Source organism: Acomys minous, assembly GCF_964271855.1.
Source record: "Acomys minous genome assembly, chromosome: 2".
Taxonomy (NCBI): Eukaryota; Metazoa; Chordata; class Mammalia; order Rodentia; family Muridae; genus Acomys; species Acomys minous.
This window is the reverse complement of record NC_140484.1, coordinates 96,894,657-96,922,101: the sequence shown is the minus strand read 5'-3', so window position 1 is coordinate 96,922,101 and position 27,445 is coordinate 96,894,657. Positions and strand designations below refer to the sequence as shown.

At 45.3% G+C, this 27,445-nt stretch overlaps 1 protein-coding gene across 4 annotated transcripts in view; it reads right to left on the bottom strand.

Moving 5' to 3' along the window:
• Positions 1–27,445, bottom strand: part of ATP10A (ATPase phospholipid transporting 10A (putative)) — a 177,638-nt gene that overhangs the window by 28,301 nt on the left and 121,892 nt on the right. For all 4 annotated transcript variants that reach the window (XM_084801201.1, XM_084801200.1, XM_084801198.1 and 1 more), the window contains exons 5-11: positions 18,668–18,774; positions 18,164–18,295; positions 15,291–15,421; positions 13,411–13,663; positions 10,061–10,278; positions 8,468–8,662; positions 5,197–5,788 (exon numbers count right to left, since the gene is read on the bottom strand). In XM_084801201.1, coding sequence (XP_084657327.1) covers positions 5,197–5,788; positions 8,468–8,662; positions 10,061–10,278; positions 13,411–13,663; positions 15,291–15,421; positions 18,164–18,295; positions 18,668–18,774 — 1,628 coding nt within the window. The remainder of the gene's footprint in view (positions 1–5,196; positions 5,789–8,467; positions 8,663–10,060; positions 10,279–13,410; positions 13,664–15,290; positions 15,422–18,163; positions 18,296–18,667; positions 18,775–27,445) is intronic.

The window sequence follows — 27,445 nt, the reverse complement described above, 5'->3', positions numbered from 1 at the left end:
ACTCTATCCTTGCTTTTGTAGAAGGGCAGAACAGACTAAAGGTTACATCTTAAAGACTATACAAAGCGGTGACTCCACCAAACCACAGGCAAGGGAATTTTCAGGAGAGGTGAAAGAGGGGTGGGAAGGGGGTCCCATCTTATTCTGCCAGTCTACGTCATACCAGAAATATAGCCTGTGTGTACAGGGCTTCCTGTGAAGTAGGCACTGACACACAGAAAGCGAATGACTCATCCGGAGTCACAGAAGCCAGGAAATGCAGCACTCGTATTTGAACAGAGAGATCTGTGAAGCCTTGGGTGAGACGGTGTCTTGTACCTAGCATCACGTGACTTCCCCACCACGGCAGGCAAGACAAAGCCTTGGCTATGTGCGTGCTGATGGTGTGATATATCCCCTCCCACCCTGTCCCGGTCACTACTTCTCAGGCAGCGTGGGATGTTTTTGGTGACGTGCTGTGAGCTCTTTGAAGAAAACGTGTGGGTTTCATCCAGCTAAGGGACGTGTGCACCATCACATGTCATCATCTCTACACAGGTGGCACGGCCTGGCCACTGTGTGCTGCTTCTTGGTTACTCGTAGCCATCTGTAACAAGTCTGTTCTTCTCCACACCTGCCTCATCTTCTCACTCTAAAAGCTGAACAATGTATGTTACGTGGAGGGTGAGTCCACAGTGACCCCAGGGCTATGCCATACATGCTCTCCCTGGTGTCTACATTTTCTCAGTCTTAAGTTGTTCACTATACCTACACAGTTTTTCCCTATCCAAATCAACTACAATATTTCCCAGAGGAAGTTGGAAATCCATACAAACAAACAAATCCACACATAAAGAAATGATTTTTATTTGCTCTCTACTTGCCATGTGGCACTTGAGAATAGAAGGTAGGACTGTCACCACGTGGGCCTTCCAGGGTCGTAAAAGATTTGAGCTCTGCTCTTACTTGCAGCTAACCGCAGATGGCAGGCTTCTTCGTGAGGCCCGTAATAGGGAGGAGACAACAAAAAGGCATGTGAGTGCACAACAACCCTTTCTTGGGTCAGCATGACTGAGCGGAAGGGGCTGCAAGGCTCCCCAAAGGAGAGTACGGGCTCCTGAATCTTGATATTAAAGTTGGTTCTGGATCAGTCTTGGAAAGGGTAAATATTCTCCTGCTTTGCAGATGCTGCACAAGAAAAGGCTTGGGCACACCAAGCAGCCACCGTGCTCGGGCCTCCACTATGTACCCTCCTCACCTGCTCAGGAGTGTCTTGACAGTGCCCCAGATAATGCCCCATCCCTTGTGGCGTAGTAGGAGGAAAGGAGAAGGTAAGATGGCAAGCAGTCCATAGTGTTACATTTATTTAATGACATCTGTTTCTGAGATGTCTGTTCCTTAGCACTGGTTGACTTTTAAATGTCTTTTTAAAGTGAAATAGGTGGTCCCAACACCCACAGAAATTTTCACCAACCCTACATCTGGCAGAGGGCTAGTATCAAAAATACATAAAGAGTACATAAAAAAATACAAAAAATAAATTAAACACCAACAAACTAAATAACCCAATTAAAAAATGGGGTACAGAGCTAAAGAGATAATTCTCAACAGAGGAATCTCTAACAGCCAAGGAACACTTAAAGAAATGCTCAACGTCCTTAGACATCACAGAATTGCAAGACAAAGATTCCATCTTACACCCTTCAGAATAGCTAAGATCAAAAACTCAAGTGACAGCACATGTTGGCAAGGAGGCAGAGCAAGGGGAACACTCCTCCATTGCTGGTAGGAGTGCAAACTTGTAAAAAAAAAAAAAAAAAACATTGTAGAACTCAGTCTGGAGGTTTCCCAGAAATTTGGAGCTAGATCTACCTTAAGACCCAGCTATTCCACTCCTGGGCATATGCCCAGAAGATGCTCCGCCATGCCACAAGGACATGTGCTCAACTATGTTCATTGCAGCCTTATTCGTAATAGCCCAAAACTGCAAACAACCTAGATGCCCCTCAACTGAAGAATGGAGAAAGAAACTGAGGAAGTCATGAAATTAGCGGGCAAATGGATGAAACTAAAAAAGAATATCCTGAGTGACATAACCCAGACCCAGAAAGATAGACTTGGTATATACTCACTTATAAGTGAATATTAGCCATATAGTACAGGACAACCATACTACAATCCACAGACCCAAAGATGCTAAGGAGAACCGAAGGGAAGATACTGGAATCTCACGCAGAACAGGAAATACATTAAACATCCAAAGCAGATGGAGGGAGAGAACTGGGTGGGAGATGGGGTAAGGAAGATAATGGGAGTGGCGATCAGGTGGGCAGAGAGAGGAGAGCAGGTAAGGAGAAGAACTGAGAAAGAGAACAGAAATCGGGGCCGGGGATCTCTGGGACAGGGACGGCTCCAGGGAGTCTATGGTGGTGACTCTAGCTTAGACTCCAAACAGTGGTTGTTCAGGAGCATAAAGCAGGCACCTTTTAACCAAATTGTGTCTTGTCTATCAGAGACATAAGGGAAAAGATGGAACAGAGACTGAGAGAATGGCAAACCAGTGGCTGGCCCAGCCTGAGACCCACCCCCACAGGAGAGTGCAGACACTATTAATGATACTCTGCTTCGCTTGCAGACAGGAGTCTAGCAGAACTGTCTTCTAAGAGGCTTCCTCTGGCGGCTGATGGAGACAGATGCAGAGATCCAAGGAGAAGCAATGACCCAAGCTGGGGGAGTGTTGTGGAAGAGTGGGAAGGATAGAGGGCGACAGAGAGATGAAGGACATCACAAGAAGACCTACAGTGTAACATAACCTGGGCCCATGGAGGCTCACAGAGACTGAGCCACCAACCAGAATATGCATGGATAGAACCCAGACCCCCCCCCTAGACATATGTAGTAGATGTGCAGCTTGGTCATCATGTGTGTCTCCTAACAGTAGGAACAGTGGCTGTCTCTGAATCTGCTACCTACTGCTGGGTCACTTTTCTCTACCTGGGCTCCCCAGCGGCAGAGGATGTGCTTAGTACTGCAGAGACATGAGATACCAGGGTGGTATTCAGATGTGAGCTAGCTTGCTTGTGACTTTACAGGCAATCAGAGCACTGTGGTTTCTGACAAGGAGGTCTTATAACATATTAAAGACAGTGCTCAGTTCATAGTGGTGGGCAGTACATAGCACATGGGTCACACTATTTAGCTATTTAGTTATGTGTGCCAGTGAGCTCTGCCTCCCCTTCTCTGGGAAGAAGGAGAGCGGGGAATGGTAGGAGGGGGTGCAAGGGGAGACTAGGAGAAGAGGAGCGAGGCGGGTAGAAACAGGATGTAAAGTGATTAAATAAATAAATAAATAGATAAATAGATAAATAAATAAATAAAGCAAAGGGATGGTGATAGCTTGAATCCTCCAAAGGCCCGCAAAGTGATGATGAGTTTGGATCCTCCAAAGGCCCACGTATTAAAGGTGTCCCCCCACTCTTCTGAAGCAGGACAAAGGATATCCACAAGCTGAAGACAGGAGGAAGGTCATTAGATCATCAGGGACATGCTTTCAAAGCACTCAGCAGCACCTGGGCTGTACCCCTTCCAGCTTTGCCTCCTAGTCATGAGACAAGAAGTTTGTTCCACTAGGTGAGCCTACGACGACACCATACCTCACCACAATCGTAGGAGTGAAATGTCAATTGTACACTGAAATCGCTAAACTGTGAGCCTAAATAACCCTGCTCCATATAGACTGATACTGCCAGGTATTTTATTGTAGTGGTACAAAGTTGACTCACAGATGGCATTACAAGACTTAGTAATAAGGAGTTTCTTTATGATTTGTCTCTACAGTCGTGATGCTCTTAAATATCTTAAAATATGCACTGGTAAAGAGCATACATGCACACAGCTATGGCCTCCTCCACGGAGTCTGTTTCCTTGAGGAGCTAAGTATGGCTTACTGCCCTCTAGCTGTGATGGAATGGGCTGCCTCAGCTGTCCTTTTCCCCACCCTACATGAAAGTGTGTCCATTCTTTGACAAGTTCACACATGCATAAAGCGCATCCCGGTTACTCTCCCCCTGCCTCTCCAATCTCCCTCCCACTCACGCCTCCTGCCTTGCTCCATAAGCTCTTTCCCCTCATGCCTTTCCCTTTACTTGTGTTCGAGGCTGAAGCCTGCTAATCCCTCATTCTGCCTTTAGTGCATTGCCCTCCATAGGACTAGGTGATCATGGCAGCAGAAGAAAATCTGCTCAGACAGCTGCCGTCTCCGTGGTTTCCTCCACAGAGGTAAACGAGGATCAGGAATCCGAATGAACCCTGGTGCGGTGACGCACTTGGGGAGGCAGAGACAGGTGGATCTCTGTGAGTTCAAGGCTACCCTGATCTACAAAGCAAGTCCAGGACAACCATGTCTATACAGAGAAATTTTGTCTCAAAAAACAAAACAAAACAAAAGAATAAGAATGATTATCTTGGCATGGAAAATCAACCCATTAATAGGACTCTGTCCTGGGTCTGTTGTTAATGAGCATCAAAAATTCAATAAACAGCTTCTCAGCGCAGGTGGTGCCCAAGCTGATTCCAGGATATGCAAGTCAGGAAGATTGCAGAAGTGAAGCAGCTGAGCCCTGGGCTGGACCCCTTTGACCACTATCAGCAGTCAGCCTCCACTGCCCTCCTAACTCCCAGCGGTGATCTCACTCCTTGGTTCTGACTGCAGTGCTGACAGAGGAAAAACCAAGTTCACTTTACAACATGGTCTGTGCTTTCCTTCCGAAGAAGGTCAGGAGCATTTTGAGCTGCACAGAGTTACAACCTTTTTTGATGAGTAACTGCACTGTACAATTTAACCCTAAAGTAATGGGAAGAGACTGACGCGAGACCGTATGGCCCAGTCAGAGCAGAGGAAAGATGCTAGCAGGCCCACTTCCTGAAATTCCAGTTTACTCTTACACAATCCTACAAACAGGCTAAAGATTGTGGTCTAGAAATCAAAGCTGACCCAAGTCTACAGCAGGAACGAAGCTTTTGGGGTCAAGGTACAAAAGCCCCTAAATTCACACCAGGGTAAATCCTTGGCGCTGAGAACCCTGGGACTCTCTCAAATGGTCTGCATTATAGACAGTGTTAATAAAAATCCCTTTACTCAGCGGGGCAGGATTTTCCAAAACGCCCTCGCAAAAAACCCAAAGGAATCTTTCTGAGCAAGAGGAGGAGGCCGTTTACCTGAGGAGCAGGGCAGCAGAAGATCCATGACCACTGAATCGGCCCCCTTGGTGTAGACATTGATCTCGTCAGTCAGAGGGTGGCGGATCACCACTGACATCCTCTTGCGGATAGAGTCGAAGCCAAGCGTGTGCAGTAGCTCGAAGGTGAGCCTGCCTAGATGGGGCAACTCCACAGACACCTGGTCATGAAGCCGGTCCACCAGTGCGCAACTGTAGGCTCTAGCCGCGTACACGAGCGCAGCCTCATCTGGGCTCTCAGCCTCATAGCGCAGCTCCCGCTCTTGCGGCTCCGCAGGGTACTTCTGCCCTGGAGTGCAATCTGGGGTCCAGTCTTCGGCCTGGCTGGCCTGGTTGCTGTAGCCATTGCTTGCAATAGTTGGCGTTGCTTGACCTAGCTTTTCCTCCAGCCTCAGAAGCATGCTGTCCTGAGACAGGCTAGGCAGGAAACCAGATGCGGATTTGTGGCTGGACTTACTGGTTGTCAGGTTTCCGATACTGCTGCAGCCTGAAGCCAGGCGGCTGGGAGTGAACCTCCGAAGGAAATCTTCTATGGTCTTCACTGGGGACTTCAGCTCAAACCTCACCCTTACCTGGAAGGGAAGCAGTCCAAAGGCTGGTGAGAAAAACCCTGCTGATCTGCCACTCTTCATAATTACTTCAGAGAAACAAGTGGTTCAACTGATGCCCACCACAAAACTGTCTCCTGTCTCCTCCACCCCCACCCCAATTGAAAAAAACCACGGAAAGGCAAGCAAGGTGAGTCAAACCTCTAATACCAGTACTCAGGAGGCTGAGGCAGGAGGATGACAAATTCCAAACTACTCTTGAGTACTTAAAGAGACTACTTCATATATTCTTTTGATTGTGTCTGTAAAATCGTTTATATAAAAATTACACATGTTTCTCAGCAAATTAATAAACTGATTCATAATCCAAATCACTAAAAACAAATTTAACAAGCATGAAAAAAGAAAAAGGAGCTGTACACACAATATTGTTAAAGGTTCAAAAGGTTAACCACAGAGCAATGGAGCCACACTTTACTTAAAGGGCAAATATGGAAACAACAGAAGCCGGAAATAAAGTATGGACAACCATCAGACCAAAGCCCAACAGGGAGGGGGAGACACGAAGTCCCACCCTAGGCAAGGAGCTGTTGGCGATGGATTGCTTCCCAGAGAGTCAAGGGAATGGCAGTTTTAGAGATGTGACCCGTGCTAAGCTGACCGGGCTCCAATGGCCGCTATACCTCCATGAGTATGGGCAGCACAATTGTACTTATCAGTTTAAAAAAATGGGGTAAGGGAAAATGCACAAAATTTGAGTTAGTAGGGAAGTAAAGTAGATATGGGAGGAACTGGGGGACGAGGTGAATAAGTAAAAAAAAATACATTGTAAGAAATTCTCAAAGTAATCATAATAATAATAATAATAATGATGATGATGATGATGATGATGATGATAATAGATGGGTGAAAAAAAACAAATGTTGACACAACTCAATTCTACGGATTCTTAAAACTTCGTAACTGATCCTTTGGGACCAGAGTTGTGAATTATCATGGTACTTTCCAGCTTAGCCAGGTATTACGAAAAGTGAAACACAGCCTAAATCACGACAAAAGCACTTTTCCTTTGCACCTATAGTGCCTTCTTTTTATTCGATTCTTTTGGTTCGAGGGACTGAATCCAATACCTCAAAGTATGCTAACCCAGCTTCTGCCATGGAACCTCACACGCGTGTTCACTAGAATAACTAAATGTGTCGTATGTCTGAGTAGGGGATGGGCATCTCCCTGTACCACCTGGTGGCTCCAAACGCTCCCGAAAGTGGTGTTCCCTAGATGCAGGTACATAAATGCATCCAGAAACTCAACTATTTGCAGTCCCGGTGTGGGTGATTAAATATTGTTTCCTCTGTAGAACTGACAACACGTGTGACCTTCAGAACACACGTTAGCTACCCTGGGATCTCTTGCTTACTTAACAACTGCTGTATTGCTTGTATCTGTTAGGCAGAGGGTGACCTAGGGAATGCTTAGTCCTCCAGGGATGTATATGGCAGGTAAGGGATGCTCAGGCAGCTTGTACCACAGTAGGAAGCAGCTTCATTCAGAGCTGGCAGTGCACACATGTGGTGAGAGTATACAAAACTGCCCACTTGGGATCTTTTCGGCCCTTTAGTGCTTTGCCCAGTTGAATTAGTGAGACTTAAGAGCATAGCTGAGTGGCAAATGTTCTCTGATACACTGCCACAGTAGACAGCGTTGGTCCACCTTGCTCACTCCACATAACCCACCAGGGGTTCCATTAGTGGTGGCTGCTGAAAGACCTGAGCCAGGAGGCTGGTAGCGGGGCAGGTCTAGGGTACACATTCAGCCCTGAACACCATTTCTACCCATTCTTTGCTTGATGCAGACATCCAGGCTCATAGGCATCTGCTATGCAGCCTGACTCATGAGCACAATTCTGTGGAGGAACACTTGAGTTCCACAGGAGCCCTTTTCACATAAACATTTCCTCTCTCCAAAAAAAGAATCTTAATGCTAGACCAAAGCAAACCCAACTCCAAATAACCTCAGACTTAATCTTGCTCATCCACTTTACCTTGAAGGACAATGATAAATGCATTTATTACCATCATTTCATAGCTTCTATGTGCCGAAACTTGACTCTGAGACTTTCCCTTAGGTTTGCATAACTTCTCTATGGCCCCAATGACATTCTCAAGAATATGACTAAAGCTTCTAGTCAGGATTGATGTTTGCACATCTTGTCCAGAATCTGTCCCCGAACCTATCTTTTTTTCATCCCTCTTGTGTGCTTCTGGAAGCCTATGGCTCTGGATAAGTCCCTTTGGATAGCGATCCTTCAGCCTCTGCCTAAGACCATGAGGTTCAGGAAGTCCCAGGGTAGGTAGAAATCCCTCAAAGGTAAGTATCTAACCTTGAAGCAAGGTCTTCACATGCCTCTATGTGCATGCGTGCATACACACACACACACACACACACACACACACACACACACACACACACACACCCTGGGCTCAAAAGGTATCTAACAACCTCTCCTCTAACCTATTGCAGCTTGATGCCTGCTTTGCCCCACATGCACTACCCTGTCACATCCCCTAAAGCCAGAGGTACCACCCATGAGCAGCTTCCTGAAAGAAAGTGAAGGATGCTTACTGCCATCAACCAGGGATCACAGTGCAGGCCTCAGAGAGAGTCAAGAGCACTTTGGGGTCTAGTAGATAGTACAGAACTTGCCTTTTGTCGTGGCTGATCTGGAGAAGTGACAACTACTGTATTGCAGATGGTGAGAGCGATGAAGAAGTCAAAAACATCAGATAGCTCAGGTGAGAGATGGGACAGGGGGTGCTCCTTGTGCCTTGCAATGGCAAGGTACCTGTCACACTCGCTCACTTTCTCCAACAGCTTGGGGTCAGGTGTAATGTCTTTCTCCTGGGAAGAAAATTAGAGCTGCATGAGGAGTTTGAGCCAATAACCTGCCCAGTGCTTTGGTACTTAACTATTTAAGTAGGCTTTAATTTATTGTAAGGTATGAAAAGAATTTAATACCACTACGGATATATCATTTTACAATTGTACATTATATGAAACTTCAATTTTATAAAACACTTACATATTGAAATAAAAACACATTTATATTATGGTAAAAACATTATATTATATTAAAATTAAATTATATTAAAAACATAATGTTAATATACTTCTTAGGGGATCAAACAAGATATACTCTCAGTCTAGAAAAACTCAAGCAGTCTACATTGCATCAACCCACAGAATATCTGCCTTTTGAAAACCATGTTTCTACATTTCCTTGCAATCTCATCTCTTTACATTTAAATTATTAAAATACTTTATATACCCAATATATTCTATGAAAAAATAACGATAAATTGACAGTTTTATCTCAAAGCACATCATATGAACTTTTCCATGCCTCAAGATTATATGAGAACACATTTGAAAAACCAGCCTCAAAGTGGACAGGCACAGACTAATTATCTGGCTACCATTTCTCACTAAATATTTAACCTTCACCATTCTTATAGTATAAGTAACATACTGATAAACTTCTGTTATAGTAATTGTTGACTGAGTGACCAAATTGCTATGGCAGAAAGTTTGAATAGTTCATGTAATCTTGATATACCCTGTAGAATGCTGGAAGAAAAACATGTCCCAGTGCAGTCTTCCCCTTGCGTCCCAGAGCCCTCCTTCCCACATGACATAGGTGAACTGAAAAATGATAATCCACAGTCCTAGATACACCTGTATGTAAATTATAGCTTCTATATGGGTCTAGAAAGTCTTAAAAAGAGCAAAGTGAGCACCAAGGGTTCCTTCTCAACTCTTAAAACATTGCAGAGATGAATGGATCTTTTCAGAGATTGTTGCTTACTTCTAAAAGTTTCCCTGCCTAATGACAGCAGTCCATAAACACTTTGGCCAATAAAAGACAAGAGAGGAAGGAGCTTTACTTACATTGCGGTCATCTAATTAAAACTTTATGGGGCAGGTAACTGGCTCTGCCTTCTCACACGTGTCACCTTGTTCTGATGTTTTGTTCATTTCATTCAGCTAGGCTTCCTCTTTGTTACCATCTTTAAGTGGCTCGCCTGGCAACCGCCTAGCAGCAGACGCCATGGCAAAGAGGCTGAGTAAGTGTTTCGGGAAAGACACAACGGTAGAGAGAGGTGTTGGCTAGAAAGCTTCTGTCCATGGGGCCCAGCCAAGCCTGAGCTTATTGGTGTGATTAAAAAGAGATAATTTTGATTGTTAGGGACAATGGAAAGCGGGAAGAAAGCAGGAGGGCTGCTCACTGCCTGCACTCACCATAGGGCTGCTGAAGGCAGTGTGCTTAGACAGCATGCTGACTCGCTTGGCCTCAGCCCGACTGCCTGTACGCCGGTGGGACTTGATACTTTGGTTCTTATGAGTGATGCGGATGCTCTGATGGCTCCCAGTGCTGCCACGGTGGGATAGTGTGCCCACTTTGGGCACCACTTCCTCCTCTTCTGAGTCTGCCTCTTGGTATCTGGCCAGTCGCTGGGCTATGGGGAGAGGGACACGATGTAAGACATCATACGGGAAGACTGAATCAATTCAGACTCTTGTAGATTCCGTGAGCCTGTATCCCAGAGGACTCCCAATCTTTACTGTCTAATGGCGAGGCTATATTTAGTACACATTGATAAGGGAATTTAAAAGGTTCCTACTATATCCCTACTTACCTGCACTCTCCATAAACTAACTGAGAAGGCAGGCCTGAAGGCAACTGAACTTTTTTATTTTATTGCTGTGTTTAATGACTGTCAATCTTTCACAGGAGAGAAGACCAAATCTCATGTCAAAGAATTTAAGGAGCTTATGATGGTCATATGACAAAGGGGAATGAAGATGAAGGTGTCACCCAGGTCCAAGGGATTCCAAAGCCTGGGTCCTATCAAGGATGGCACAGTGGCTACACTGCCATACTCACCTAGACTTGGGCTCCCAGCTGCCCTTCTATTCCAGTACAACATAGATACGTTTTGGTCTGGGGAAAGACAGGGCTGACCTCAGGCTTGTCAACACAACAGGGTTCTTGAAAGATTCCCTGGCCCTAGAATGGCCTGCATCATTGGGGCCTTCAAAACAATGGGACATTATCCATGTGAAATGGAGGGTGGGCACCACTGTAGGTGCCTTGCACATAGTCACATGGCCATGTGGGCAAAGGATCTATCTACATGCACTACTAGCCTGTGAAGTGCTATAGAACAGCAAGATTCACTCTCTTGAGGTTTCCCAGCCTAGCCGCATGTAGCCAGGTCTGGACCCAGCCAGGGACGCTCTATCCGAGAAGATCTTAACTATAGTCCTGAGCTTAAGTCTTGGGGAATCACTGGCTAGTAGCGTCCCCACATCCACATGAGTGCCTGAAAAATGGCACAAAGTCATGCCACAGTTTTTTGGTTTTTGTCTTTTTGCCAGTGGCTCTGAACAAATGTTCCCAGGTTTCCCAAGTTAAGATGGCTCTCTTAGTTGTGGGTGAGCAATAAGAAACCTATTCAGGATTACTTCTTCAAAGCAAGCATTTAATCACAAGTTCACGCGCAGGCCCAGCACTTGGTGGAAGCATTAGGGTAGCCTAATTTCAGGGGACTTCTGAGAGATGCCCATAGCATTAGTCAGCCACGTGGGCAATTCTCCTCTATTAATCATCACGCCTTCCTTCAGAGATGAGAAAAACAGGGATAAGGAAGGAGTCACTTGCCCACTCCCATCAGGCTAAGTACTTCTCCATAGCAGGATGCCAAACATCCCATCTGTTCTCTGGTGATGTAAGTCCCAGTGTGCTACCTAGAATGCAAGGAGGAGCAAAGCCCGGGCATGGAGTTGTGCCCACTTTGTCGAATCATGCACTGAATTGGCTCCAACCTGGAGAGAGGCAACCTGCAACCCCCAGGCAGCTTCCTTCCCCGTGAGGCTGGGGAGCCAGGAAGAAATGAGTGCTGTCACATGGTGGGCTGAGGCCTGTTTCTGACTCTAGAGACCTCAGAGAAGCCTAGACCAAGGCATGCAGCCAGCTAGCTGTAGATTATCAGGCCACGAGGTGAGAGGAGAATATACCCATAGTCTCTGTGGCTGGCTTTGGCATATGACCTCAGGCCCATTGCTCAGATCTGTATTCATTTACTATGAGTGTCAAACTATAGGCTGGACCAACTGAAGATGGTATGTGTTCCAGTGCTAGAACTTCTGCACATCTGTCACAGAGATGCATGAAGACTGTTTTCATTCCTCAAGTGCTTCACTGTGTCCTCTGAAAGTGACAGAACTCTTTAACCTTATCTTAGGGTTTGACTTCAGTCAAATCTATGATTCTGTCCCATGAAGCCTCAGATCCCACCTTTATTTTTTTAATGGTGCCATTAATATTACCTTTGACAGACAAATCATAACTGTACATATTCACAGGATACAGATGTTTTGTTTTGGCATCAGTATAAAATGTGCTTTACACACATGAGGCTAATTAATACATCCATCATCTCACAAAGAGGACACATCAGCATTGATTCAAGGTACTGCTGTGCAAGAGATCTCAAACCTGCTCTTGTCTACCTGAAAGTGAGGCCCAGCTTGAGAGGGCTGCTGCAAACACAATGCCTGGGAGTGCTCTCCAGTGCACAAAGCTGAGTAGGTAGGAAGGGGAAGCGAAGGCAACAGGGTTAGAGTGTGAGGTGGGGACAGGGGAGTGAGGTTAGAAATGTAGACAGGGTAGATGGGTAAAGGCATGGGAAAATGTCAGTAGCATTTATCTGGGGAGCAAATAAAATGTTAAACAGTAGGTAGATTCCTGTGCCTTCTGTTATACAGTATACAGAGAACAGTGACCATCAGAATAATTCTTAGGTGCTGGAAAGAGCGCTCAATTGCTACAGAAGTGGTCATTCATTGCTTCCCCCATTTCACCATTCATTCTCTTTGGCAGTGTGGTGTTGTTGTTGTTGTTGTTGTTGTTGTTGTTGTTATAAAGAAAGGAGTTCTGCAAGGCGGTCTTTACAAAGTTGCCATTACTCCAGAAATAGGACTGCAGTGCAGACACCCTCACCACCGTGTCATCTCTTGGCAAGGGGCTTAGGAAGCCGGTGGCTTTCCCCGAGCCTTCCTTCAGCAAAAAGGGAGGCAGCAAAGGACAAGGAAAGAGGCAGGAGGCAGGGCTGCCTGCGTAACCAAAGGCAGAGAGACTCATTTCTCTTAGGCTCCAGCGGACATGGTGTTCCAAGGGTAAGAATGCAGCGTAAAGTACACAGTGCCCGGCTGAGGACTTTCCGCTGATAGCTGAAAGATAAATGAGTAACAACAAGACAAAAGCCTCCGTTCCTCTGTGAGACAAAGTGAAGGCACTGCTGAAACTAGCACTTTAAGGCTGCTCTGTCCGGCTGCTGTGCTTGCCTGCCAGAAAATGAGCCAAAACAGATGCGTATCATTCCAGACACAGCAGCGAGCAGGGCAATGTCAGCTCACTCTATAAATAGCACTGGGCTCCCAAGTGACCGCCAAGGATTTGTTCTCCCTTAAAAACCAGCAAGCTCTAAAAGCTTGTGTACGGTGTCTCCTGTCTCCTGTCCATGCAGCTTTGGGGAGAGCAGTTTTCTAATCCAGCCCAGACTGGAGGCCTCTGTCCTCACACTCACCGTTGGCTTCATGAGAATATTCTATGCCGGACACGGTGCATCGTCGAAAGACCATCTTGTTCTCAGTTAACGTGCCAGTTTTGTCTGAGAAGATGTACTGTATCTGCCCTAAGTCTTCCGTGATGTTCAGAGCTCGGCACTGCAGCTGCGAATCTGTCTCTTCATCATACAGCTCTATATCCTGGTTGATGAAGTATACTTGGCACACTTTAACAATCTCAATGGAAACATATAAGGAAATTGGAATCAAAACCTAGAAGAGAAAGGCGCATAGGGTGAATGACTACAAGAACCAGGGAACAGTGGAATTAACACAGCTGAGTCAAATGACAAAGGACCAAGGAAGCAGGAGCTGTACTGTACCTTTAAGAGTATAATTAGCTTGGCTTAAAGTCACTATTGGAAAAGGATTAGAGTACTGGCAAAGAGTTTAAACTAGGATAGCCTAGGCTGATGCAATTGCAGAGCGGAAATCCACTCCTATGTCTGGAAGGATAACGATGGCCTGGAGAGTAAGTTGTGCTTGAGAGGGGCTAGGAAAGGGAAGAGAGAAGAGAAGAAAACAGGCACAGTCAGAGTCCTCATGAGCAAAGTCATCTCTAAGGATAGCAGCATTCACCCTCAGGTTTCCCGTGGGACCCAGTGACAGGAACTGTCTATCAGCCAAGGATGTGCCCCCCACAGTCTCGGGGGGGCAACCACGAAAGGAAACAGTTGTTTCAGTGGCTGGCCTTATGCTGCAGGACAATTTTGTGATTTTTGTGCACTAGAGATCAAAGGGAAGATGGCTTGAGAAAAATACCCAGTTATGCTTTGACCACTCAAGACCAACTTTCTGGAAATGAATGTTTATTTGTAGAGCCACAGCACTGAACTAATATTTATGAGTCCTCAGACTATAATATTCTGACTAACTGGGCTCTCTTGGTAAATTAATTATGCTAATAAGACACCAACTATTATCCTAACTGAAGGCTAGAACAAAATTTACATTTATATATAAAAAAAAGACTAATTTGGAATGTTAAATGAGACCATTTTCCCCATAGGAGGGAAGCACTTGTAATAAGAGACAGGGAGATCTCAAGTGAGGCTCGACATATCCTCTGGTTACTCTGTTCTCAGGGAGGCTAGTGGTGACCCCCACTGCCCCTTAGAGCCCTGGGACTATCCTTACTCTTTAACAGACCTGTCTGCATTCTGCCTCTCACTTACAGGAAGGAAGGCACATGAATGCACACTACCGCTGCCGAAAACCAATGGTGATGCATGCGGCAACATCAGGACAACTCCTAGGAGAGCAGTTAAGCTGCAGGGATGCTGTGAGTGAAGTAGCTTGGGTTTGGCTCACAGAAAAGCATGCAGGTTGGTTTCCTAGTCTTTATGGAGAACTCCATCAATATAACACACTATTGTCAGAGAAACTGGGGGAGGGGCGCATGTGGCTGTTCTCCATTAATGGCTGAAATGTTCTGTAAATCTAGAAATTACTCCCAGACAAAATTTGTTTTTTGTTTTTTGTTTTTTAACAGTAAGTCAACAGAACTGAGGGTAGAGCTCAACGGGTAGAGCACTTACATAGCATGTGTGAGGCCCTTGGTTCAAATCAAACTGGCCCTTGGCCAATAAAATAACAATAACAGAAAAACAAGGAAACCATGGGGGAAAAATCCAATCATCAAAGCATTAATCATTTTAAGAAAAGCAAAGAATAGCATCAACTTGAAAGTCACCAAAGAAATAGCCTACATTAATAGAACAATAGGCAACACGTAATTGTGATTCTTGAAGATGCAGAAATGATAGGAAATTCTTAGAAAGACTTTTGAATTCACTTGAGGAAATTAAAGGAATTACCATACAATATCTATTACTGTTACCTGCAGAACTATTATCATTGTCAAAAAGGAGTAAACTGCAGCTGTGGCGGGGGATAAAGAGCTGCCATCAGACTCAGGAACATCAAACAGTGCTTTCTTCTCTTGATAGCGCCGTACCCACAATCCATGTCCTGTGCGTGTTCAAAGAGAGGCATCATTCATCTGACAGGAAAGAAAGAATGCGGCTTGGGAAAATTAAGGCAAACAATTTTTAAGACTCTTACTGGGCATGACATATTTGGCCTATCAGCTTTCTTTGACATAAAAGAAAGCATGGCACATCATATTCGTAGACCCATGGGCAGGCAGCTGGAAAGAGTGCACACTTTGTGTTTTGCTCACGTCGAGAGTTCCTTAAGCTGGGTAAGGCACCACACACCTGTAACCATGTCACTTTGGTAGCTAAGGTAGGAGGGTCAAGCATTCCAGGCCATCTTGGACAATATAGCAGGAACCCCCTAACCACACCCACAGGTTTCCTGTTCAGGGTGCTGAATGGCACCACTGGTCATGCTATAAAAACTGCCTGTATGCTGGGAGAAGGATTTCACCATCCAGATGCTGCAAAAACAGAGTCATACAGGCCTACGTAAAGAAGGATTAGGACCTCACTACTGCCCATGTCGTCATTGCTGGGAGACTCAACATTCACTTGGTACAGATTCTTAGTAGTCATATTTCTTCCAAATCTAAGTCCTATACCTACCTGGTTACAGAAACCTTTTGGTGTCTGTGTGGCTCTGTTTTAATCATCTGAGACCATCAGCTGGCCCATGCTGACAGCTGAGCAGGGACAAGGTAGAAACCAAGTACTGAGCCAGGCGTGATGACACATGCCTTTAATCCCAGCACTCGGGAGGCAGAGGCAGGGGGATCGCTGTGAGTTCAAGGCCAGCCTGTTTTACAAAGCGAGTCCAGGACAGCCAAGGCTACACAGAGAAACCCTGTCTTGGGGGAAAAAATCTATTCTTCTACTGAGGGACACTTAGGCTGTTTCCAGGTTCTGGCTATTATGAATAAAACGGTGGTACATTTACACTATAGAATACTACTCAGCTATTAAAAACAAGGAATTCCCTAAATTTGTGGATAAATGGATTGGACTAGAAATGATCATAATGAGTGAGTTAACCCAGAAGCAGAAAGAGTCAAATGGTATATACTCATTTATATCTGGACACTAGCCCAAGGAATATGTCCCATGAAAGTCTTCACTTACCAGGAAAGTGGGACAGAGGGGAGGACATCCTATTGGGACTCTAGGTGAGAGAAGCATGGGAGAATGGGGAAATAGAAGGATCCAGAGGGTCCTAGAAACCTACAAGAAGAACATTATGATGGGCAGATCTTGGCCCAGGGGTCCTGCTCAAACTATGGCACCAGCCAAGGAAAATACGTGCAGTATACTTCAAACCCCTACCCAGACCTAGTCAATGGACAGGACATTCTCCACAGTTGAGTGGAGAGTGGGGTCTGATTTTCATACGAACTCTGGTGCCCCATATTTGACCATGTCTTCTGGATGGGGAGGCCTTGTGGCACTCAGGAAGGATAGCAGGCTACCAAGAAGAGAACTGATACCCTATGAGCATATACAGGGGGAGGAAGTCCCCCTCAGTCACAGTCATAGGGGAGGGGAGTAAGGGGAAAATGGGAAGGAGGGAGAAATGGGAGGATACAAGGGGTGGGATAACAATTGAGATGTAATATGAATAAATTAATAAAATACATTTAAAAATACTGTATGTGGATAAAAAAGGAAAACCAGTAAATAAATAAATAAATAAATAAAATAAAATAAAATAAAATATCAAGTGCCAGAGCCTCAAAGCATGTTAATGTAAAATGCCTTTTGACCTCTTTTTTTTTTAATTTTCCTTTCTTTTTTCTTTTTCTTTTCTGGACTGATATTTTTTATTATTATGTTTATTTTAATGTATACGTGTATATTATTACACATGAATAAAATAAACTACATACAGCAGGAAGAACCATGAGACAATCAGGAAGTATATAAATGTTATATTCATAGTGATTTGGCTACTTGAATTTGGCAAACTTGAAGTAAATATCTTTCCTATCTTGTTGGGTCTAAGTTTCTAAATGGAGATCATTATCTATCATAGCTCATCTCTATTAAGTTGAAACATCTATCTTGATCTAAAAATATCTTAACCCCTAACCTACTAAGCTTAATTTTAAGACTAAACTATCCGGTCTTCAAATCCATCAGAGACTTGAGAAAGAATGAAACTTGAATACTGGAGTGAACAAGAAGTACAGGTTAGAAGCTTCCAAAATGAAAAAATGACTGATACAATTTACTGCTTTCAACACATTCTATAACATTGGAGCATCGTCTTCGACCTTCCAGCCCAACATATCTGACAGACATATTTGTGAGGCAGGAACTACTAAGGACTTGCTTACCCTGTCTTGGCAGAGTTCGGCCTTCGACAGTGCATGCATCTAACCTTGCCAGTTTTTAGGCAGAATTCTGTCTGCGGCAGAAACAAGGACATTTTGCCTGGTAATCCTCCCACTACACAACAGTCAAAAGAGGGCTTTTGGCCTCTTTTTAGGACACAAATAATTGTTTTTATACAGCCCCATTGCTATATGTGTGCCTCTCACTATTGCTGAACCCTGATCCGCTGGACTCATTACTACTGCTATGGTAAGCTCATCCTTCCATTCCAGTACTCTTCTGCTCAGAAATGAACATTACTCTGCATTCCTCGAATCCAAGTAGTGAACACGGTGTATTTGGTCTTTAAGGTGTGTGGGGTCTAGTGGACTTGGGATAGCCCCTAAGCTTGCCTGTAGGCTTTCCGGCAGTCTACTTCACTGGGTGCTCATCTTAGGTGACTTACCAACCGCTGAAAATAGAGACATACAGACGAGGAGGAGGACACACCAGAGGACGTCGCAGTTCATCTGCCTTTCAAGCTGGCTGCGCTTGTAACGGGGCCCGCTGTTGTTCAGCAGGGCTTTGGTTTCATGTCCTGCAGAGGAGGATGGAGGGGAATGGAATTACCAGCTTCCTGTAGGCAAGGAACGAGTGCCTGAATCCTACAGAACAACTGTGCTGGATGACAGCTCTCTAAGAACCTTAGTCAAAACAGAATGCAGAATCAATTTTATAGCTGTGAAACGAATGGAAAAAAGTAAGATGAGGAAAAAAGAAAAGGAGGAGGAGGAGGAGGAGGAAAGAGGAAGAGAAGGAAGAGGAAGCGCTTCTATATTGGTTGAGTTGCTATTATTTTTCTACACTGGGCATATACAACTCTTATGATCAGAGAGAAGTTAGGAAAAAAGGTTGGGGAGCACACAGCACAGTGTGGCAGTACATGGTCTGAGGTTTAGCTTGTGCCCACCTGCGTAGATGACAATGCCAGCCACTGCTTCTGTATTCCTAATGGTACACCCTCGAAGCAGCAAGTTTTCCTTATGCAGTCCAGCCTTCTCCCCATTGGTGTGGATGCTGTGGAGGAACACGGACCATTGCATGTCACATGGCTGCACAAGCACTTCCAGAAGCACCCATGGAAACTCCTGGAAACCTGGGTGCTGGACAGCAAAGGGGACAGAAAGATGCTTGTGCTGCTAGGTCTCCATAGCTCCTGCAAATTAGCAAGTGGGCTCACAGGAGCCCCAAAACTGCTTTTAATGGGATTAACTGGGGTTTGGCTACAGAGGAGGCCAACTCTGTAGTCGCAGGGCAGACCTGGGAAGCTGGCGAGGACAGTCTCGCTGGATGCTAGCTGGCAAATCTACTCTACCAGAAATGCTAGTGCTGTTCAGTGCCTTGTGTTGTTTCATAACATGCAGGACTTGGGAAGAGCCAGCTTCTGCCTCCAGAGCTAGTGTCACAGGTATGTATGGCCACACTGGATCTTTACATGCGTGCCAGGGATCTGAACTCAGGCCCTCGTGTTTACAAGTTCTCTCATCCACTGAGCCATCTCCTGAACCCCAACTGTTGTAACATTTTACCTCTATTGTTTTTAAGTTATTGAGATATTTAATCTGAGGTGTATTTAAACCCATGAGTGTCACAAACCATATCAGTGCTGTATAGATTCAGAAGTATAGTCCAAGTTTAAGCCATTAACTTTAAACTTGTCCTCTTGCTCCAATGACCAGTGCTAACCAACAGGGCCTATGTTAGCACTATATACTGGAACAGATCCAGGTCACCTATCCATACCCACCATAGGCAACCTGTTTCCCTCCCACGGTCCAAATGTCTCCTCTAGGCACTCAGACCTCTGAAAGTCTTTTCTTCCTTACAGTGATGCACATTAGCTGCAGAAACAAATACATTTCTATTTAAGAAGAGAAACTATATAAAATCAAGACTAACATGCCTGCTTCACTTAAATTTACTGTAATTAATTTAATGTAATTCACCACAGTGCTGGTTCTTCTGCAGAGCAAATAGAAAGGGCTGCTCAAGGGACTCCTCAGTCAGCCCTATGCTGAGGGCTCACACTAGCAAACCCAAGACAGACAGAGGGTCAGGACTGAAGCTAAGCATCAAGAGATTGGACAGATACATACAAAGACCTGCCCCGTTACTGTCGCAGGGACAGAGCTCCTGTGCTGTATCTCTCACATGGATGTTACTTTAGGGATAACTGTACTTGGAAAGACTTCTCTGGGCAGCAGTAAAGACCAATCACAATCACCCCAGTCACGCTTTCTACGAACAAGATGAACTCAGCAAAACCAAGAACAGAATTTCAGATTCAACCTTCTTTAATATGACATGTAACTACAGCCAGCTCTCCATATCTGTCAGCTTGAGAATTGAGGATTCAAACAGCTACATGTGGGTGACACCGGGGGTAAAAAATGCCTATAGTGAAGAGGTAGATTTCTTTTGTTTGTTATCTCTTGTAAAATATAGTATACAACAATTTATACTCTATAGTTTTTATAAGTCATATTATTTAGAGGTTACAGGAGGATATGTGTAACTTATGCAGATATTATGCGATTTTATATAAGGGACTTAAATGTCTGTGAGTCTTAGTATTCACAGTAGATACCTCTAAGATACTGAAGATCTAAGAATTATCTTTTGTTGTCTGATTCTCTCTTCTCTCCTCTCTCTCCTTTCTCCTCCCCTCTCTTTCTCTTTCTCTCTCTCTCTCTCTCTCTCTCTCTCTCTCTCTCTCTCTCTCTCTCTCTCCCCCCCCCCCCGCACCCGATTCTCTGTGTGTGTGTTTGTGTGTGTGTGTGTGTGTGTGTATTGTAGTAAGGATTAAACCCAGGTCTTCAAATAGGCAAGTGCAAGTTGCATCTGAGCAACACTCTGAGTCCTATACTATACCTTTAAGTCAAACCTACTGAGAAGGGAACTTATAACCAGAAGTTGAACCAGCCAATATAAGGGCCATAGCTGCAGGATTAAGTAGCAGACACATTCCTGTGAGAACAATGTCCATTATTAGAGGTGGAAGGTAGACTGGAGAAGGAAATCAGTCAGTGGACTCAGCACTCAGTAGGTGGTGTGCTGCCCTAAACTTCTTTTATAAATTACTATAATTTATTCACATTACATCACCATTGTTATCCCCTTGCTCTTATCTTCCCACTCCCACCCTCTTCTGCCCTATTCACCTCCCCTAGACCTCTGACAGGTGGGGTCCTTCTCCCCCACCATCTGACCACTGCCTATCAGGTCTCATCTGGATAGCCTGCATCCTCTTCCTCTGTGTTCCCACAGGGCCTCTCCACCAGGGGGCAGTGTTCAAATCACAGGCACCAGAGTTTGTGTCAGAGGTAGTCTCATGCTCTCCCTACCCGCCACTTCCCCCATGTGGAGAATGAGCTGTCCATAAGCTACATCTGAGCAGGAGTCTAAGTTGTCTGCTTGCAATATCCTTGGTTGGTGCATCAGTTTGTGCAGGACCCCAGATCCACCAGCCTTGATAGTCTCCTTGTGGAGCTCCTGACCACCCACCACCACCACACGCAACTCTTTCATACAATAGTGCTTCATCCAGAGTCTGGCTGCATAAGCTTCTGAGGTGGGGTATTCCCATCAACAGTACAACAACCACAGGAACATGCCTCAGTTCCAAAGATGCTCAAGAAGAGAGCCCACCAAGCTGCCATCAGCACCTGCTTCTAGATTATAGGCCCAACTATGCTGTCCTTAGAATCCATATGTTGAAATCTCAATCCCTGGGACCGCAAAATATGATAGGGTCTGTAAGAAAGTAATTAGGTTAATTAAATGAGGTCATTGGGGGCAGTCTCCACCCAATCTGACTGGTGACCTCCTAAGAAGAGAGTATGGCACAGACACACAAAGAGAGATGGCAATGGGAAGACAAGGGGACAATGTGGCGAGCCAAAGGCCAAGCACAGAAGTATTGAAAGAAATCAACCCACTAATGCCTTGGCATCACCTTCTTGGCTCCAGACTGAGCAAATAAACCTCTACTTCAATTCTGCCCAATGGTGGTATCTTGGCAACCAAGCAGGTCCTTTAACATTTAGGATACTAAGCACTCAGCTGGTTGAAGCCCCAGGCTTCTCGACTCAAATAACCATGCTTTTCTAAATGAAACCTCTCTGAAAGCAGAACTTTATGAAGAAACGGCTGATAAGATCTAGTGATCCTCGGAAACAGCAGCGCTCAGCAGATAAAGCTTTTGATTTAGCTCTTCTCTCTCTAACTCATGTGTTGTTGGGAACAGGTTTCATTCATCTGAGTGTGGCGCATGAGGAAAGTCAAGTCCTGGCTACCACATATGTGACAAAGGGCAGGGATGAGGTGAAAAAGATCATCTAGCTGCACAGACACGGGATGACAAGGATGTGATGCTACACCTGGCAAGCCCCCACAGCGCAAAGGAACAGCAGCTTGCATAGGCTTCAAGTCAACTCCTTCCCTAGGGTTGCTAATCTGTAGTAATCTGTGGTAATCAGATACCAGGGCCCTCAACCTATCCTGCCCCAATGTAGCTCTTGGTTTTGGGGTCCACTAATGACAATCTAGACAATGGTTACTTTTGTGCCATCTCAATGATCAGACCTCAACAGTATACTCCTAAATTTTGTAAACCAATGCTTTCCTCCACCCCCCGAACAACCATGTATGAAGCACTGCCCCAATTCAGGTTTCGCAAACTTCTCTGTAGGAGCCCCCAGTCCAGCCTTGCTGACCTTGTCATCCCCATCTCAGGACACTCACACAATCTTCTGTGCATGTGCACCAGCACTGAGCTCCTCTGGGAGTAGGCTTTGCAGGCTGTGTTCTTCCTTAGCGTCCCATGGAGGCTTCCGGTCTGCAATGCTTCGCTTTTACTTTGTAGGCTGTCTGCTCTGGGCGAGTCACACCACGGAAATGCCCTTACCCCATCATGCTGGCTTTGGTGTGGAGAAGGTCTCTTTTATAGTGTGGTCTCAGTTTTACAGCCTTCATGTATACCCTCTCTGCTAAATGTCTGGGCCCCCGGGCAGGAGCCCCATGTCTTATTACAGCTTGTACCCTGCTGTCCTCCTCAGTACTTGGTAAATGCTAACTGCTGACCTGACCTTGGCTTTGGGATGGAAATGTTGGGAAGGATGGGGAAGGAGTGAGTAGATGTGCACAACAGAGGATAGGGAGGAAATTTCCTGTGCCTTCTTGATCAGGGAGCGCTGAGTGACTGTGTCTCTTGACTGTGCAGAGTTCCACCTAGTGGCCATTCCTGCCATTAAGTCCATGGGCCTTGTGGTGACAAAACAATTGATATTGATCCAGTATCTCTACAAGCCTTTCACGTACCTAGGCCCTCTCCATCCCTGTACTCTTACTTCTATGAATCTGAGAACTCCACCTGCCCCTACAGGCACACCGACTGGCATAGGCAGAAAGGATGGAATGATAGGTAATTGATACATAATGTCTAGAGCTGCTGAACCATATGCAGACTTTGATGTCATACATTGGTCAGATTTCTGTTCGTCTAATTCATGTGGTATGTAGGAATTACTAAGCTGCTTTGTGTCACCGTTCCATTTTCTCAAGGCATGATTATGTCTATGAAGATAAATGAAAGCACCTTGACCACTGATTGATGAGTCTAGCTGATGTGATTCCAGTTCACCTTAAAGCCTGCTCATTGCCACTGAAGCTCCTGGATATGTTTCTCACTCTCCACCCTGGCTAGGAGAAGATATGGAACCGACACAGTTCAGGTGTCAGTAAGGACCCTGATGTTACGTATCATGGGGTGCAGTGGTTTGAGTGAAAATGGCTCCCTGAGGCTCACGCATTTGAATGCTTAGTCCCCAGCTGGTGGACTGATTAGGAAGGCTTAGGAGATATAACCTGATTGGAGAAGGTGTGTCACTGCAGGCCCAGCCTCATGTTCTTTCTGCTTCCTGCCTGAGGATCAGGATGTGAGCTCTTGCTTCAGGGCCTGCCCATAGCCACACGAAGGACTCGCCTTCTGAGACTGTAGGCAAGTCCCTAATTTAACGCTTTCTCCTATACGTTGCCCCACTCATGGTGCCTCCTCTAGCAATAAAAAAGTAACAAAGACACAAAGTGACAACAGTCCCTGAACTGGTCATCCACCAGGGTGAGGAGGCTACCCCAGCAAGCAGGCTGCCTTTCCTAAGGGCATCCAGCAATCACCCTGGTGCTGTGATGTTGCGCCCAGCTCTATGACATTCAGGCAGGAAAGTTCTGTGAATTTGGGAGCAAGAGTGTTAACAGAGAGCAGAGTAGCTGGCTACACTTACATGGGACAAATAGGCTTGAGACAAAAAAAAAAAAACTGCCCAAGAGGCAAAAACAAAACTTCTATATTATATTTTTAAAAATCAACTCACCAGGAAGATAATAGCAATTATAAATATGCCCAACATGAAAGCACCTAAATATAGAAGCAAATACAGAAAGATCTTAATGGAGAAAATGTGAAATGAATTTTACATCAGTATATGGTGATATAAAATCCAATCTCTTTATCTTTTAGGGAAAAGTGCAAATATTCCACTAAATAATGATCTCAAAGATCATCCCATGTGGGGCTGTGGAGGTGGCTCAGTGCTTAAGCTTGCTTACCACTCTTCTAGCAGGCCTGAGTTTGTTTCCCGGCACACATGTCAGCCTGCTCAAAACAGCCTGTAATTCCAGCTCCAAGGGATCTGACGCTTTCTGAGCTCTATGTGTACCCACACACATACTCATAAATAATAATAATAATAATAATAATAATAATAATAATAATAATAATAAAATCACCATATGCTATGAATCTGACTGAACAGGAAAGGCTTTTTCTCCATTCACAAGGAAAGGCAAGCCTTAGACCTATGCTTGTGAGAGATTAGAAATAGCTGAAAGTGGTGTAGAGTGCTTCTAGGGATCACATTAGGGCTTAACCATAGGGACCGATTTAAAGAAATATATTACACACACACACACACACACACACACACACACACACACACACACACACACACAGACTTGAAGTATTAAGCCTCTGACACTTATCACTTCCTATTGACCTGTAATGTATTTCCATGAACCACAATATTTTCTCATTTAAAATACGACTGCTTATATTTTCAGAGCTGTGAAATAATTCCGGAATTTTTCCTCCAGCCACAAAGAAACCCTGTAGCAACAGCCAGTCATTCCCCTTCCATGGCTATGCTGCTTTCCCCAAGCCCTGGTAACCTTGGATTCCTACCCTGTCTCTAGGGACAGCCCTACATTTCCTATCAGTGTAACCAGACAGTGAGGTAAATGCCACTCTCTCCATACAATGGCTTCTAAGTTGCATGGCACTTTACACAGGTCCTTTCACTTGCTTCTCAGGTCAGCCTGAGGCTGACATGGCAGTCATGCTACCTACAGAACTAGACCAGGGCTCAGAGATGCAGGATAATATATTCCTACAAACATCAGCTCTGGCAAGGGGTGGGAGCTAAAACCCCGAGTTATATTTTCTAAGTAATAATGACTCCGTAATGACTGAGTAATAGAGGATCCGAGTTTGGATTAGCTAGCCCATAAAAGAGCATAATCTATTGGCATGCCTTGGCAGTGAGATCAGTGGCAAACCATGGTTCCCTGGCAAGCATCTTCTATTTCACAAAGGCTGAGGGGAGGCCACCCTGAGAAGACCGCAGGAGCACCTGAGCTCCAGACCAAGGTCAGAGCCTGTAGCTGATGTACTTCATGATCTAGCTACTGATACAAGTCTTAGGACTTGGGTATGCTGAGGTGTCCCTTCTCTGGGGGAGCCTCAGGAACTTAGCACAATCAGGCCTGCTCCTGTGGAGGGTACAGCCCTCAAACCCAGATCCCCACCTGATACCTATTCACTTGCATCCATGCCCTGCCTCTGTACTGTCCCCGAGAGCAGCTTCAGCCTGACTGGCTGGGGCAGAGCTTCTCCCTCTTTGGTGTCTCAGAGTTGCAGGACGTTCTCTAGGATGATGCTGCCTACAGCCCACGTTCATTCAGAGAACCACCCAATGTGAGCACTGCAGAAGGGGCCCACTTTGCCCCCTTGAGAGTCCATCCCACGGCCTACTTAAACTACTGTGCCCAAAAGAGATAGAAAAAAAGGATGCAGTGACTTGGGCAGGTAGCACTCAGACCATCTGTGTGTCTGTCATTCTTTACCCAGAGCTTTGTATAGACCATCAAGCAGGGAGGACAAGGTGAAAGAAGTAAGACATGACTGACTGGAAAGCCAGGCATAAACTACATCATACTGTACTGGGTGTTTCTCTCTGGCAATGTGCCAGCCAGGACATTTATATTGTCATCATCAGAAAAGCTTGAAAAGGCAGCATGAAATCCACCAATGAGGTCATCTTCCACAGTTTCCAGAGAAGAGAAAGCAGCACTGGGATGCCAAGCCATGAGGAGTGAGCGAGCAAAGGGCCACAGCCACCCTGTACTCAAGGCTCTCCCTTAATATATGAATTCCCTCATATCCCTCTTACATATAAGCAAACTCTTTACCAGTCTTAGCCTCTTCTTACTTTGTCTCCTCTGACAAACTGTCCATGGTTTCCAGGCCTTCATCTTTTCAAGACATAGTTTTGGAGTACTGATCAATGTGTTTCTCCATCTGCTGGACCACTGGCCTTTCTATTTGTTCCCCATGGTGGCCATCACCTTTGTTGGACTCCAGAATACTGAAGACTCCCCTTCCAATGTCTCCCTTGTGTCTCCTCCTCCTCCCTTGGACATTGTCCTATGATGTCATCCCTGTCACATCAAAGATGATGTTCCTAATTTTTAGGGCTACTTTGTCGTCATTTCTTTCATTTCTCCCCCTATGCCCTTATCCTCATTGCCTGGCCTCTTCACTGACTGAACAACTCTAGGCAAAGTGTCTTCAAATCTGTATCTGAATCCCTGATGTGGTTTCAATATGACATGGTTGTCTTCCAAGGGCTCATGTGTTGGATCCTTGATCCTCTGTGTCAGTCAGGGACCTTCAGAGGGAAGGTGAGGAGGTCATTATTAGTGCTTCTCTAAGATCTAGTTTCTTCTGTAGTGTTCCCACTCACTTACAGTCCCACTATAATGTCATTCATGCTGGGTACACATAGTTAGGGTTCCTCTCCAGAGCGATGCACACCTTGAATCCCAGCACTCGGGAGGCAGAGGCAGGCAGATCACTATGAGTTTGAGGCAGGCCACATCTACAAAGCGAGTCCAGGACAGCCAAGGCTACACAGAGAGACCCTGTCTCAAAAAGCCAGAGTGTGAAGCATGTTGTGCTTTCAGCCTTTAAAACTGATGCATAAACACCTTTACATTTACCTACATTTTACTAACAGTTCAGTCATTCTGCTTTATGCATTTGCCATCCCCTCAAACCCACCTTCTTCTCTCCTACAGCCCTTTCTGGCACACGTAATACAGACGGAGTGTCCTTTCAGCCACCTTGTGAACTAATCTCCTTTCTAAGGACCATCTCCTATTTCCTGGCCCTTCTCACCTGCTGCTCTGTATTACCTGCAGTAGTGACATTAATGGCAGCTGTTGGAATGACAGCGGTCAATGTTTAGAAGGCACTTACCATTGTGAAAACCTTTTGTGCATTAAATGAACTTTCAATGACGGCCTGAGAGATACCCTAAAATTATGCCCACTATACCAAGGACCCAAGGTTATC